This window comes from Podarcis tiliguerta (assembly GCF_965153285.1).
Source record: "Podarcis tiliguerta genome assembly, chromosome: 9".
Classification (NCBI taxonomy): Eukaryota; Metazoa; Chordata; class Lepidosauria; order Squamata; family Lacertidae; genus Podarcis; species Podarcis tiliguerta.
This window is the reverse complement of record NC_139542.1, coordinates 52,297,239-52,312,848: the sequence shown is the minus strand read 5'-3', so window position 1 is coordinate 52,312,848 and position 15,610 is coordinate 52,297,239. Positions and strand designations below refer to the sequence as shown.

Here is a 15,610-nt window from a genome sequence, read left to right as displayed (position 1 = left end):
CAGGCACCACTACCAAGAAGGCCCTCTGCCTGGTTCCCTGTAAACTCACCTCACAGTGAGGGAACTGCCAGAAGGCCCTCAGAGCTGGACCTCAGTGTCCAGGCTGAATGATGGGGGTGGAGACACTTCTTCAGGTATACAGGCCTGAGGCCGTTTAGGGGTTTAAAGGTCAGCACCAACACTGGGAAGCTGGGATTGCATGCGACTCTCTGTTGAGCGTCCACTCTGGAAAACCCGAGATGAAACAACTAGCGGTGGCAGATAAGGGAAATACGAAATCTGAGTGTTTATTATGACATAATAACTGGAGCTGTACTTGCTCTTGTTAATACACATGACACTGCTGTTGGCAATGTGAAACAACCTATACATTCGAAGTGCATTCTTTCCTTCAAAGAATTCTGGGCATTCTAGTTTGTGAAGGATTATTGAAAATTATAAATCTCCAAGGCGTAAACTACAAAGACCAGAATTCTTTCAGAGGGAAAATGAGGATCGAATGTGCTTCAAAGAACTAGGTTTTGTCACTCAATTTTGCAATTGAAACTTGGGTAGAATACTGACGGCGTAAGAACCGTTGCCTGATTTTCAGCACTTTGATAGGGGAAAGGATTGGGTGCTGGTGAATCTTCAGTAAGTGATTTTGTTTGAGCTAGCTGCTAGACAGTTTTCTGTGAAATTCAAGGTTTTATATTGCATTTTGGTGGTAGTACTGGATTCTGTCATTGAGGCCTTCTCTAGCCTTGGAACAATAAAGGATTTAATATGGCAACATTAAAAGTGAGATATTTTCTTTGAACTGGCTTCAGATAGATGCACAAGGCCAGTTTTATCATACAGCAAGACCTGAAGCACTTGGAATGACCCAATTCAAGAAGTGTTCCACCATACTAGATGCAGTTTGCAAGTCTGAGATACTGCACTTCCTGTGATGTGACTACTTTCCACAAATACTGAGAATGCATCTCAGTATTCACTGCAGTATCTCAGGGGATAATGGGGATACAGGCAGCTTGCATGAGGGATGCTTCTCCTAGAGTGGCAAAAATCCCCTTGAACTGGTCCTGCTAATACTTCAGACTCATATACATCTGTTGTCCAGCTGTTTCTCCTAACTTTCAGTATTCCTTGTACTCTCTACCTGTTCTCATTAGCTGTGCCTCGCTGTGTTAGGGATTGCTGGAAATTTTTAACTCTGTGAAGGGTAAAGTAACAGTGCCCATAATTTCTTGAGAGACAGAGAATGTGCTTTGAATGTGCTTTAAGGGTATTGTATGCATGCAGCCAGAGAAGAGCTTTTACCAGAATGTGATCACAGAACTGGGTTCTCTAAAGCATACTGCTGAAATTTTCTTGTATATTTGTGTCCTCTGTGTTGCATCGTTGTGCTGTGTACTATGGAATCATTAGGCTGACAGAGGAAGTTGCTTTATGTAAGGAGAGATGTCCGAGACAACAACTGATTTTAAAAAGATGAAGATTAGCATGCATTATTTTGGCTTAGGAGGGAAAAATCCTTCTTGCACCATGAACCAGCATGGATGTAATCTCTTACCCTTTTTAACATACAGCAGATCTGTTAAAACCTAGTTGGGTCAACTGTGCAAAGCTGCATGTTCTATGGCTAGATATATTCAAAACAAAAAAAGCAAAAACCAGGGATCTGTATTCTGAATAAAGGCATTTTCTCTGTGTGTTTTCAGTCTTCCCAAGGCTATACCACCTCATCCCAGATGGTGAAATTACCTGCATTAAGATCAGCCGCAGTGATCCCAACGAAAGCCTTGCCATTAGGATTGTGGGAGGCAGTGAAACCCCATTGGTTCACATCATCATACAGCACATCTACCGAGATGGAATCATTGCCAGGGATGGAAGGTTGCTGCCAGGGGACATGATACTAAAGGTACACTCTTAATGGAGGTGGATGCAAATGTGAGGAGACTTTTAATAGCGTACGTAGAGACTCTGCTTTTATGTAAAGGTTCCTAATTCAGCTTGAGGACATGGCAAACATTCTTCGCCTGCCCAGAAGAGGAAGGGGTGACAGGAAGAAGGCATAAAGAAGAGCAGCATCTTTCTGTTTACTGGTGTGGATTCATTTTGAAGTCAAACTTAGGCGTTTCAACAGCAATCCTTCACCTAGTTAAGGCAGAATTATTTGTATTTAGTATGCTTTTTGTTGGATCGTTGTGGACTCAGTAGGCCTAAATCCAGCTCTTCATCACTCTCTCGTATTTCGGACTTGACTTGTAGTATGCTTGCCAAAATGGTTGACCACCACTGTATTAACAGAAATGCTGCCCCCCTTTACATGTGGTCACCTTAACTGAAGCAGTGCTGAGGAAACAACTCCCTGGTGCTGCTGCAAATACTTTTTCTCCAGATGGGGCAATGCTTAACTACTCTTAGGAGCACTTACAGTGTTACTGAGCTAAATAGAAGATCAGTGGTGTTTTTCCCCATGGAGAAAGCGCCCAATTTGGTAGGTTCCCTTCTCTAAGGCTTATTTTGCTGAAGGATGCATCCAGCCCTACTTCCGACTTTATAGCAGAAATTTGCTATTCTGTACTCAGTTCTCATTCTCTGAGAGAAGGATAAGTCAAGTTGCTGGAGAAAGAATGCATTTTCCACAGGGACTCGAGTCAGCGGGTCAACTGCATAAAACTGCATCTCCAAACCGTTGCTTGATTTATTTCCCTTATAGCAAATTTAAGTGCTAGAAGTATTAGCAGAGATAGGATTAAATCTCCTGTGAAAACAAACAACGAGAACCCCAATGAAACATTGGTATAAAATGGCTGACAGCCATTTCAAACATATGTGATTTCCTAAGTATTTAAAACTTGGGTTTTCTGCCTTCGCCCTCCTTCAGTCCCACTATTTATACTGTTTAGTGAAGATGTGGACCGTGATCAATATCCATATTCTTTTATTGTTCAGAAATCGAGGGTGGCGTCTTTCAATTATAATCCACGTATCATTGAGGCAACAGATAAATACTAGAGTGGGAGAGAAGGCAGGGTTAGTGGAGAATGGCAGCACTGGAAAAGGAGAAGCCGCTGGACTCAAAATTGAGATAGGCGAGAGGATATTGGAGCCTGAGGAGGAGCAGTAATAAAATTGAAAAATAGCCATTATGTCTGGAGATAATCAGCAGGAGAGGAAGAAAACAGTACAGCGTGTGCTGTCCTTGTGGGGAAAGGATATTATATAATGAAAACTTGGCTTCTTTTGAGGGAGGCAAATGCCACATGTCGCTCTAACAGGAAGACATCTGTACAAGTAGGTCTTTCTGTCTGGCAGTGCCAGTTCAAATTAGATGGCCTTTTTTTAAAAAAAACTTACTGGTTTGTGGTTCTGTCTTCCAGGTAAATGGCATAGACATCAGAAATGTGCCGCACAGCTACGCCTTGTCGGTCCTGAGGCAACCTTGCCAAGTCCTCCGGCTCACCGTACTCAGAGAGCAGAGGTACCGATGCCGAAACAGTGGACTTTCTCTGGACATTCCCTGCAACAGGGACGACAGTTTTCATGTGGTTCTGAACAAAAGCAGCCCGGATGAGCAGCTGGGCATCAAGCTGGTCCGCAAGGCTGATGAAACTGGGGTGTTTGTTTTCAACTTACTGGAAGGAGGCGTTGCTGCCCGCGATGGGCAGCTTCAAGAGAATGACAGGGTTTTGGCAATTAACGGGCATGATCTTCGATACGGAAGTCCAGAAAGTGCAGCCCAGCTGATACAGGTTTGACTCAACAACTTCCTCACCATTTCTGAGCATATCTGATAAGCGATGATATTTCAAGACATGAACTGTACACTTAGCAAGAGAAAGCTGTTCCACTTCCACTCTTGCCAAGTTAACTATGCCCCCTAAGTGCAATCCATTTGCTAATATTGGCGGGAAAGTGGAGATAATATACTAAATGTCATCAAAGGGACCTCTAATTCCTGCGGAGTATTGTGACAATATTTCATTAGAACGAACACGTTACTAATCTCGTTCAGTGAGACGTATTCCTAAAGCATTACAAATCATTCCTGAATTAGCAACATGGAATTTTATTTTTACAAAAGTGCTTCTAGCCTGCTCTTTATTGTGTAGGTGGGTGATGTCATCTGAGATTCTGGCCTGTTTCCCATACTGAAGTACATAGATGTATGATAATAGCAGGTTTGAAGTTTTAGCTAGGTCCACCCGTTCATGGAAGCAAGTCACAAAATGTGGAGATGGACCACCAGTTTAGATGGCTTTTAAAAAGGGCAAGAGAAAGCCATGGGAGATATGGCTATCAGTGGCTACTAATCATAAGGGCTGTGTAGTATGCCTCCAAGAACTGAGCCAGTATGTCTTTGATTGCCAGTTGCTGGGAAATTATATTGGAGGGAGAGGGCAGTTGCCCTCATGTCCTAAGGGCTTTTCTTGGGCATTTAGTTAGCCACTGTGAGAATCAGAATACTCTTGTTATGTTCTGAAGCCAAACATAGCAGTTTGGCTATATGGTGGTAAAAATGACCCAGTCTCCATGCTCCCTTGGTTCCCGAATGGCTTAGTTGATGAACAAATCGGCTCCCGATTGCCACAAACCCAGAAGTAAGTGTTCTGGTTTGCGAACGTTTTTCGGAAGCTGAACGTCCGTTTCGGCTGTCGGCATTGTTTCCGGGGCCAATCATCCAATTAGAAGCCGTGCCTTGGTTTTTTAACCTTTGGGAAGCTGAACAGACTTCCAGAATGGTTTGAGTTCGAGAACCAAGGTATCGTGTGTGTGTGTGCGCGCGCGTGCATGTGCATCAAAGGGAATACCCTTCTAGAGGCTAGTATTTCAAATTATACTTAGATTTATGAAAAGATCAAGAGTGCTTTATAAGCAGAAAGAGCCCATGTGTGTGCATGTGCACCCACTGAACTTGAAAGAATCCACAGAAATGTTTAATAATGCAGTTGAAGCCCTTACATTTTCCTACTTAAAGGGGGGGGGGGAGAAGCAAACTGATGGAGAAATGTAGAAAAACTGTACTTATTGTCAGAAAGTTCTTCCTAATATTTATCAGAATCTCCTTTCCTATAATTTGAATCCATCAGTTTGGGTCCCACCCTCTGGTGGGACAAGCTTTCCATCATCCATGTGATAAAAAAGGTAAAGGTACCCCTGCCCGTACGGGCCAGTCTTGACAGACTCTAGGGTTGTGCGCCCATCTCACTCAAGAGGCCGGGGGCCAGCGCTGTCCGAAGACACTTCCGGGTCACGTGGCCAGCGTGACATCGCTGCTCTGGCGAGCCAGAGCTGCACACGGAAACGGCGTTTACCTTCCCGCTAGTAAGCGGTCCCTATTTATCTACTTGCAGCCGGGAGTGCTTTCGAACTGCTAGGTTGGCAGGCGCTGGGACCGAACAGCGGGAGCACACCCCGCCGCGGGGATTCGAACCGCCGACCTTTCGATCGGCAAGCCCTAGGCACTGAGGCTTTAACCCACAGCGCCACCCGCGTCCCTCATCCATGTGATAGCCATCTTCAAATATATGAAGAGCTGTCATGTCACCTCTCAGTTTTTCAAGTTCAGCCCCAATAATTCTCACTCAGACCCATGATATAGAAAGAACCATGAGATTTCAGAGAAATGCTTTATTTGAACTTCTGGCACTCCAACCGCACTCCGACCACCACACACAAGCAGTTCATCACATTTGCAACTACTTGTAAATAAGCAGTTCATGAGGTAAACCGTAGATTTATCTCCATCTGACTTTATAATACATTTCATATTATTTCATATAGAATAGATCTGTGTATTAATTAGTTATTACACCACCAGCTGGTTTAGTTTCATATCATGCCTATGGCTTTAATCTAAATCTTTTTCAGACATCTGTTTTTAGTTACAAGACAATACTGTGACTATGTGGATTTAAAGTTCAGATGCCGATATTCCTGTACGATGGCATGCCATAAAAGAGCAGGATAGAATTGTGGGTGGGTTTGTATTAATAATACAAATGAATGGATGCAGATAGCTAGATCCAAATGCGGGGCAGAATATTACATTTAACTTCTGCCTTTTGTGTTGTATTGACCAGGAGTTGCATTTTGCTTTTATATATTTCCAATAGGGGAGCACCAGTCTTTTCTTCTTCTTCACCCCCCCCCCCAATTAATTTTTATTTTTGCTCCCTTGTCCCACATTTTTGGGCAGCAAAAGTCTGACAAAAAAGGGAGTTGTAAGTTAATAAAAACCATCCTCTGTCCAGTTAGTAAAAAAACAACAACCACAATGCAAAAAAGACTTAAAAAAAATTAAATAGGCCACTGATTACTTAATATTACAAATTGTTTGATGGATCTATCTACAGTGAGAAATATGTAGAAGTGGTATGATGGACTATAAGGAGTCATATTAATAAAATCATTTAAAGATATTTGCATTCTTCCAGTCCTGAGAGATTTGCTTTTGCAACTGATTAACAAGCTGGATTTGTTTCTCTTCTATCTGTACACAGGCTAGTCAGAAGCGAGTTCACTTCACTGTGTCTCGGCAAACCAGGCAACAGACTCCTGATATCTTGCAGGAGGCTGGATGGGATTACAATGGTAGCCACCAGCTCTTCCCCTCTCTGAGGAACAAACCTAACAAGGTGAGGCCTAGTACTCATTCCCCATATTGTGGTTTCTTCTGTGGAGGAGTGGGGGGGGGGGAGAGGGTGTCTGGAACCCTGACTAATGTGTTAATGTCTCTTAAGTATCCTCTCTGGACAGTATCACTGAAATGAGCACATTTTAGCTTTGCTGTGTAAACACAGAAACCTTGATCCTCTTTGTTTACACCCTGGGAAGTGCTGCTGTCTTGTGAATGGATGGCAGAGGGAGTGCAGGGGGTGAGAAAGAGGAAGTTGAAAGAAAACTAGGGTGCAAAAAGTTTTATATACATGTGTCCCTTGCGTATTCTATTTTTCAACTGTGCTTTCAAGCAAAAACATAATGCTTCAGAGATTCCTACCATCTGGTAAAAGATTAATAGGCGGACTGTTATCCTGTCAGTCAATTTTGGGGTTAACTGTTATCGAGAGGATTGTGAGGGTGGAGTTTCAACATGCTGCCAGTTTCTTGCCTGCTTCGCAGCATCCATAGGAGGCCACTGCTGTGATTTACTAAATACTAAAATAGAAAGCATGAGGGGCTATTTTTAAACAAACTCCAGTGTGTAACTTATGACTTTGGATGCAGGACAATAAAGTCAGTCCTCATAAGGGAGCAGGGCTCCCATTACTCATACCTCAGGTTTGACAAACAGAGGCAAGGATACTTAGCATCCTGAGGGAGAATTGTTTGGTTTCCTCCCTCTCTCGTCTTCTGTCCATGAGCGCCAGCAGTTTCACTGAAGTCCTACGAGTCCTTTTATACCATCTCTCCCTTTATTCAAGCTGCTGCCACAGTGACATAGGCAAGAGGTGGAATTGGCATACTGGTGGAATTGTGTATTTGTTTATTGTTATAACCCTTCCTGGTACCTTACGGTTAAGGGCAGGTAAGAAAGTTGTGAATATTACACTTAGAATTTAAATAGCCCAGCCTCTTTTTCTTTTTTTTAATATCTTTTTAAAAATCTGCCAGAACAGCTAATGGTAAAAGTGTAAAACCATATAAAAGACCACAGAAACTGTAGCTGGGAAAAAGAGCAATAGGCCAGATTAAAATGTCACCTTAAAAATTCAGCACACGAAAGGCTTGGGCAAATGAAATGTCATAAGCTGGGGCTGAAATGACATCAGATGTTATGGAGCAGGCTCCAAACTCAGGGCACCAGAGGACCAAGGAAGTGTTGCTGCCTGCCTCACCTTCAGTGGAGGCGGCTCCATTAGGGCAAATGGGGCCCTGCCCCACCAATCCCAGTCTGCCCTTTGCCATCCTCCACCTTCTTACTTAGACAGCATCTTAAAAAGCAGAGACATCACCTTGCCAACAAAGGTCCGTATAGTTAAAGCTATGATTTTCCCAGTAGTGATGTATGGAAGTGAGAGCTGGACCATCAAGAAGGCTGATCGCCGAAGAATTGACACTTTTGAATTATGGTGCTGGAGGAGACTCTTGAGAGTCCCATGGACTGCAAGAAGATCAACCCTATCCATTCTGAAGGAAATCAGCCCTGAGTGCTCACTGGAAAGACAGATCGTGAAGCTGAGGCTCCAATACTTTGGCCACCTCATGAGAAGAGAAGGCTCCCTGGAAAAGACCCTGATGTTGGGAAAGATGGAGGGCACAAGGAGAAGGGGACGACAAAGGACGAGATGGTTGGACAGTGTTGTCGAAGCTACCGGCATGCGTTTGACCAAACTGCGGGAGGCAGTGGAAGACAGAAGTGCCTGGCATGCTCTGGTCCATGGGGTCACAAACAGTCGGACACGACTAAACGACTAAACAACAAAACCTTCTTACTTACAACCAATTTTGGGGGCAGCATAACCTATCAGTATCCTCTTCCTCAGCCTCAGTGCCACCCTTGTAGAACTCAGCAGAGAGGCGGATGGGGACAAGACTAGAATTAGTTGGCTCTGCCTGTCTTCGGCTATGGCGCCACCTATTGTTGGGCTCCCTGCCTTCCACCCTACAAGCTCCAATGGATGTCAGCCACCCCTGCTCACCAATGAAAGCAGAGAAACCAGAAGAATGACATCCGAGGAAGATATTAGTAGCTGGGCAGTTTCATGTGAAAACGTGAAACAAATCCACTGGCTCCCAGTCCATTTCTGAGCACAATTCAAAGAGGTTGCTCTAAAGTTTAAAGGTCTAAACTGCTTGATGATACCCAGATACCATTAAATTGCGAACTTGTACACCTAGTAAGGCATATTTTTGCTATATTTTAGTCCTACTTTTCAGGCAGTTATTGAAGATGGTGATGATATAGAAGCCTGGTATCACACTTACAAACTTAAGACACACAAGGGAGTTGCAGGGAAAGAAAGAGGAGAGTTGTTGGTTCTTCAAGTCATGACATGAACTAAGAGCATGAACTAAGAGCATGTAGTTTGAGCCAGGCTGATCTTCTGTTCCTGGTGTTAGCAGACTGGCAGAGCAATGAGGCAAGTGTGGCCTTTTCCCTTGCTTCTGCAGTTGTAGTATTGAGCTGAGTGTTGCTGTTTTCTGTCTGGGGAGGAAAGCCCCCTGCAGCTGCTGCTCCTCTGTTGGAGGAGGTCAGGTTTGTCTCTATTTGGTCCTTCTGCCACCAGTGACTATTTGAGAAAGGGACTTCCCAGTTGTGGCAAGCCATCCGTGGACCTTCCTTGTCCCCATCATTTTCCTTTTCGCATCTTCCAAAGTGAAGACCTTTTTATTTCCCTACACCTTTTAGGCATCTGTTTTAAGGCGGCTTTCCGCTGGAATTTCATCTGCTTTGCTGCTTCTTTGTTTTAATTGATTATAATCTTCTCTAAGCTGCTCTGAGAGCCTCACTGGTAAAAGAGCAGAGGGAGAAGTTTTCTAATTAAGTAGAATACCAGCTCTGTTGCATTTGTCATTGCACACTGCCTCTTCAGGTGAAGACAGTGTTCTTTGGACCCTAGGAACCAGGGGATGACTAAGATCATTCAAATAAAATACCCTTTCAGCAAGTTTCGTTGCTCTCTTTGCTCCATGTGTCAGCAATGTCAACTTAGTGACCACACAATGACAAGCTGATAGGCTGTGCTTGCCTCCTTTTTGACCTCTTCAATAGAGGTCACCATTTCAGAAGGCTGCTTTGAGGAACGTTACTTAATCTCTCTTGTTTGCCTTGTTTTTGAGTTGGCTAGAAAGGAAAGCCACATGCTGTGCACTTCATTCCTGCTCCCTTTCCCTATACAGTGGTACCTCGGGTTAAGAACTTAATTTGTTCCGGAGGTCCGTTCTTCACCCGAAACCTCTTAACCTGAGGTACCACTTTAGCTAATGGGACCTCCCGCTGCCGCCGTGCCACCGCAGCACAATTTCTGTTCTCATCCTGAAGCAAAGCTCTTAACCCGAGGTTCTATTTCTGGGTTAGCGGAGTCTGTAACCTGAAGCGTATGTAACCCAAGGTACTACTGTAATTTGTGAGAACACCCCTTGTCCTCTGTGCGTCAGCTCTTTTGTGCTATTACCCTGTGACTTCCTTGGTTTTTCACCTTTCTGTAGCAAAAGGAAGCTGACGTTCTTATTGGTCTAAAACAGCCTATATATATATATACCGTATTTTTTGTTCTATAAGTCTTACTTTTTCCCTCCTAAAAAGTAAGGGGAAATGTCTGTGCGTCTTATGGAGCGAATGCAGGCTGTGCAGCTATCCCAGAAGCCAGAACAGCAAGAGGGATTGCTGTTTTCACTGTGTAGCGATCCCTCTTGCTGTTCTGGCTTCTGAGATTCAGAATATTCTTTTCCTTGTTTTCCTCCTCCAAAAACTAGGTGCGTCTTGTGGTCTGGTGCGTCTTATAGAGCGAAAAATACGGTATATGTATGTATGTATGTGTGTGTGTGTGTGTGTGTGTATATATATATATATATAATATCATCCAAGGTGAAGCTGAGCCAAAACAAAGCCAAGCAGCTTCTTGAGCAAAGGAGTGGGCTGACATGAAAGATAACTTATTTGAACACATTATGTTGGAGTCAGCTTGTTTCACAAGATCTGGAAGGCAATGGTTCCCCATCCCTGCTGTTGGGACAACACTCTAGCTTTCCAAACTCTGTGTCGCAACACATTAGTGTGTAGGTGTGTTTCGTGAATGCTCCCTGCGCTCCTCCTGAGGTTGGAAAGGGGTTAGTTCAGTGATGGCCAAACTTGGCCCTCCAGCTGTCTTGGGACTACAACTCCCACCATCCCTAGCTAACAGGACCAGTGGTCAGGAATGATGGAGGTCTAAGTTTGGCCATCACTGGGTCAGTTCAACCTCCAGTTTGCTAGTAAAATTGAATTACTGTGTTGGAGAAATGATGCACGTCTTAAAAAGTGTGTCACCAACATGGAAAGTTTGGAAAGCTCTGCTCTAGTAGATGAACCAATGGTCTGACCCAGCAAAAGCAAGGATCCTGCATGGCCAGTGTGAGAAGGATGTTGAATTTCAGGAGAGAGGGGGAGTGAGAGAAGGGTGAGGTTTGTCAAAATGAAAAAACCAACAACCGTTTCTGAGATTTCAGAATTATTAATTTAATGTCGTACCATCGTTTACCTTCCTCTCCGAGGCTGGGCTACAACAATATAAAACACAACATTAAATTGATTTTTAAAATTTCTTTTGGAATCTGGAAGATAATATCTGATCTCTTCCATTTCCACATTTGTCCTCCCGGATCCTTGTAAGTGTATCATTTCAGATTCTTTTTTAAAAAGAAATTTTTACGATTTTCAGGTTTATACATTTTAACAATTCATTTCAGATTATCCAAGATTCCTGCAGGTTGTCCAGTGTCAACATTGGATCTGGTTCTTTTTTAAAAAAAATATATTGAAAGTTTAAAAGCACATAATTATATGTCCACTAAATATGGTGAGACGTAAATAAAAGAGAGAGAGAGAAAAAGAGAAACAGCACTCATGTAGAAGGGAAACTAAAGGCAGAGAAGGGGGGAACTCCAAACTCTATACTTTACAAAGTTGTTATTGTAATTCACCAGATCTTACCCTATTACGGTATTTGTAAGAATGGATTCCCTATATATCATTGAATTTGTCCATGGCAAGTCTGCATTTATATGCAAGTTGTTCATATGTTGCAAGTTGTATAAGTCTTCAATCCAATCGCAGAAGGGAGCCATTAGATTTTACTAGTCAGTCTTTCAAGTTTCGGTGGGCATGTGGTTGTGGGTGTTTCTGCCCAAAACACTGCTACTCTAAAGTGGGCCCATCAGGGTGATGGTATCTGGCTTTTGGAAGCTGCAAGGCAGACAGTCTCATGTCTGTAGCACATTCTTCCCAGTTCGTCATTGGCTGCAGTTCCAAATTAGCTGATCCTGAAATAAATTAAACTGTGCTTCTTAACATCATTTACTTTCTGTTGCTCTAAGAAAGCGTAAGCCTTTGCCCTTAAAGGCAACCTTAAAATATATATTTTAAAAAATTAAACAAATAAATTCAGATCTCCTCTGATGTATCCTGTATGCAGCTGAAATTGCTTAAGGGAATCACTGTGTGTGGGGGAGTGTGGTTTTCTTTACACAGTCAGAGCTTAAAGTTGCTATATTGCCAGTTGTTTTCTGCCTGAGGTGCTAAATTTAGCGTCTATGTACATTAACTATCCTCATCCTCACCCAAAATGTAATTATAAACTGATTTTGTTGAGTTTTGGAGAGCCTTCAAGCTTCCAGCTCAAAATGCCACCACACTCACGCTTCAATCTAGTTACTTTATTTCGATATTTTGATTTGGGGGGGGGGGGAGAGATTGCACAGTCAAATTTCACCACCTCCAAATTGGATTTTATTGTATATTCTGTTGACACACTTAAAACATTCTACTCTCTCTAGCATAATTTGATTTTAAAAACCCCACCCCACCCCCTCATTTCTTTTTTCTTCGAGAGCTGACTCTCCGCTTCGACATTTCCAAGGACACAGATGTAAATGTGGGCTTGATATTGCTTTCAAGTTTCTAATATCCAGTGCCAAGAATAAACTCCAACCTTCAACATCATTTGTTATTATAAAAGGGCTCAGCCATCCCTTTTGGCAAAGAAAACCATGACATCCTGCCTGCCTCCATGTGGAAATAGGCTGGCTCTGAAGCCGGTGCCAATTGTAAACACTGAGTTGTCCGGCACCAAGCTTTGGGGAAGTTGTGAGGCACTATTAAGAAATGAAGCATCGGACACCATTAGCAGCAATTTGGAGTGTATTTTGCCTGTTGAGAATGATCGTACACTTTTATGTTACGGAGGGGGAGCAGGCAAGAGGATGTGATACCTCCTTGTCCTCATATAGTAAGAAGAGCAACCCTAAGAATTATCTAGCACTATATTTTTATGCTTCCCAAACTAATTCCATCAGTGTTTTCTTAAAGCTGTTTCCGAATATCAGCTATATGTTTCCCTTCTGCAATTTAAACCAATTGCCACATCTCCTTTTATCTAAAGCTATTCTGTTCCAGATTTTCTTTGTGGCATTCTTTTCCTTTCTTCTTCTTCTTCTTCTTTGAGATTAACATGTACCAGTAATCTTTTCAAAAGACTAAAAATATGCACTGGCCTTTTAACCTTTCTCTAGTTAACCCTTTGCCAAACCTATTACAGCCAGACCCACATTATATGTGGCACTTTACAGAATAGCTGTTTGTGTTTGGCCAATCCCAAGGAGCTTAATAGATAAATTAGGTGGGATACAAAGAAGCAATGAATTTGAAAGGAGGAGAAAATAAGGAATCCCCATGTATTAATCTGTAAAGGTGGAACCGCCTTTTGTACACCCAAAATAAAATATAAAACTCAAAGATTATATCCCCAATCCAAAGAAAGTTACACACATGTCCAAAGGTAAAAACAGCCCCCGGGAGAGGTGCAAAAATCACCCCAGAAGTCTGTCTCCAGTTATCTGCATAAGGTCATGAATTTAGACAAGAGCCTGGAGCTGAGTCATAGAATCATAGAATCATAGAATCATAGAGTTGGAAGAGACCACAAGGGCCATCGAGTCCAACCCCCTGCCAAGCAGGAAACACCATCAGAGCACTCCTGACATATGGTTGTCAAGCCTCTGCTTAAAGACCTCCAAAGAAGGAGACTCCACCACACTCCTTGGCAGCAAATTCCACTGTCGAACAGCTCTTACTGTCAGGAAGTTCTTCCTAATGTTTAGGTGGAATCTTCTTTCTTGTAGTCGTAGGAGAAAGGTGGACTGTATGGCGTATATGTTGTATGTGTGTGTCAACACACTGCCACTGTCAAGGCGAGATCAAACATGGGAGAAACGTCCCATCCTTCTTGCACCACAGCACAAAGGCATGCCATTTTTTCGCCCTTCCTCCTTGCCTCCAAAGGCTTTGAGTACTTGGGGCACATACTGTAAATGTGGCTATTGCAGTAAAGTGATTTTTTGGGTGGGTGGGTGTGTGCTGATATAGCTCCTTGCCAAGGGCACAAAGGACCCTATGTGTACCTCTGTACTTGTCACATTGGTTTTACTGGGTTTGGGCAATGACTAGCTTTCTCTGGATTGGGGATTCTGGAATTCTCCAGTCTTAAGGATTCAGGACACCTCTAACAGTCCAGGGTCCCAGGCACAGCTGTGAGGGAGAAGTCTGTCCGAAGTGGTTAGGTGCTTCCCGCTCAACCCCTTATTTCATTTGAGTGAGTAGCACAGCTCAATAGGAAAATAAAGCTTCCTCAACATTTACTTTAACAAAATTGGATCTGGTATGGGGGCTTGGTGAGACCACAACAAAACCCAATACAGCAAGAATTGTGGAGTGGTTTAGGGCTCAGCCACACTTCTGCAGGCCCCGCATTTTCTAGATATGGGTCCAAGAGGCTTTTCGTTTGCCCTTCTGCTTTCTCCGGGAAAACCCACTGTTTACTGCTGATTCATAACAAATGTCAATTAGGTTTTCTGCAGATTGAGGCTTGTAAACAGCAGGTTTTCCTGGGGAAAGCAGGAAACGAAAAACCTGTTGAAGAAGCTGAAGTGTGGACAAGCCCTTAGCTTTGGATTCAGTTCCAGGCCAAGAAATTTTGTTGCCTGAAGTGGAGTCCAAATGATAGCCCACCCACCTCCTGCATGCACTACTGCTGACAGTTTAAAAAGTCTTTCTGTACTATTCCGTTATCAATTTCTGCCTTAAGATGCTGTTGAGGAAGGCTGCTTCGCCTCTTTATGCATGGCAGGCTTGGCCCTGCTGGAATTTGTCAGTTAATAGCCTGAACCCCCTCTTGCTCCTTCACCCCAGGCTGGCCTACAGTTATATCCCTGGTGAAGTGCAAGCTGAACTGTGTTTTCTTTGAGATCAGTGGGAGCTTGTACATAAAGTCAAACCAGGTTTTAAAATACCACCTACTATTCTTAGTAGGCTGAAATGGCTGTGTTTTGCTTATAAATACATTATCTTCTAGCCTTCAAAGACTTTGCTCTTTACACTGAGGGACATAAAACCCTGTAGCTGAAGGATCAGCTTCAGCCTTCAGGTAATTAAAATGGTACATCCAGCTGTGGCCATTGCCTGTGAGACAACCGCCAGGACACCGAGTGAGAGATAATCTGCTGTAAATATTTATCTTACAGTAAATATTAAAAACCAGGCAAGCTGTTGTGTTCCCCTTGTCAGAGGGGCGCCCAAGGTAATGTCAAAATCACGGAGAGAAAGCACTTGTTTAGGAAAGAACACGCTGAACACTGCCACTGCTAAACATTGCCTTTCGACTGGCTGAGCTGGTTATTGGTAAGAAAGCCAAAGTTTGGTGTGGTGTTTATTAAAATAAAACCTCTCCTTTCCTTTCATCCTTATCTCCCCTGCTCTCCTACTTTTCCTCAGCCGAGACTCCACAAGTTGCTTTATGTTTACAATAATCTAAATAAGTCATGTTGAAAAAAAGCTTTGGAAAAACTTGTGGCAGAATTTTCACCACGACAGTTATGTCCTCGTCTTTGTAACAAAATGTAGTAGGTGATAACTTGATTTCTG

General features: G+C 43.1%; 1 protein-coding gene across 8 annotated transcripts in view; it reads left to right on the top strand.

The window, feature by feature from the left end:
* Positions 1–15,610, top strand: part of LNX1 (ligand of numb-protein X 1) — a 117,482-nt gene that overhangs the window by 86,326 nt on the left and 15,546 nt on the right. For all 8 annotated transcript variants that reach the window (XM_083458155.1, XM_083458159.1, XM_083458158.1 and 5 more), the window contains 3 exons: positions 1,704–1,906; positions 3,372–3,743; positions 6,495–6,629. In XM_083458155.1, the coding sequence (XP_083314281.1) occupies positions 1,704–1,906; positions 3,372–3,743; positions 6,495–6,629 (710 nt within the window). The remainder of the gene's footprint in view (positions 1–1,703; positions 1,907–3,371; positions 3,744–6,494; positions 6,630–15,610) is intronic.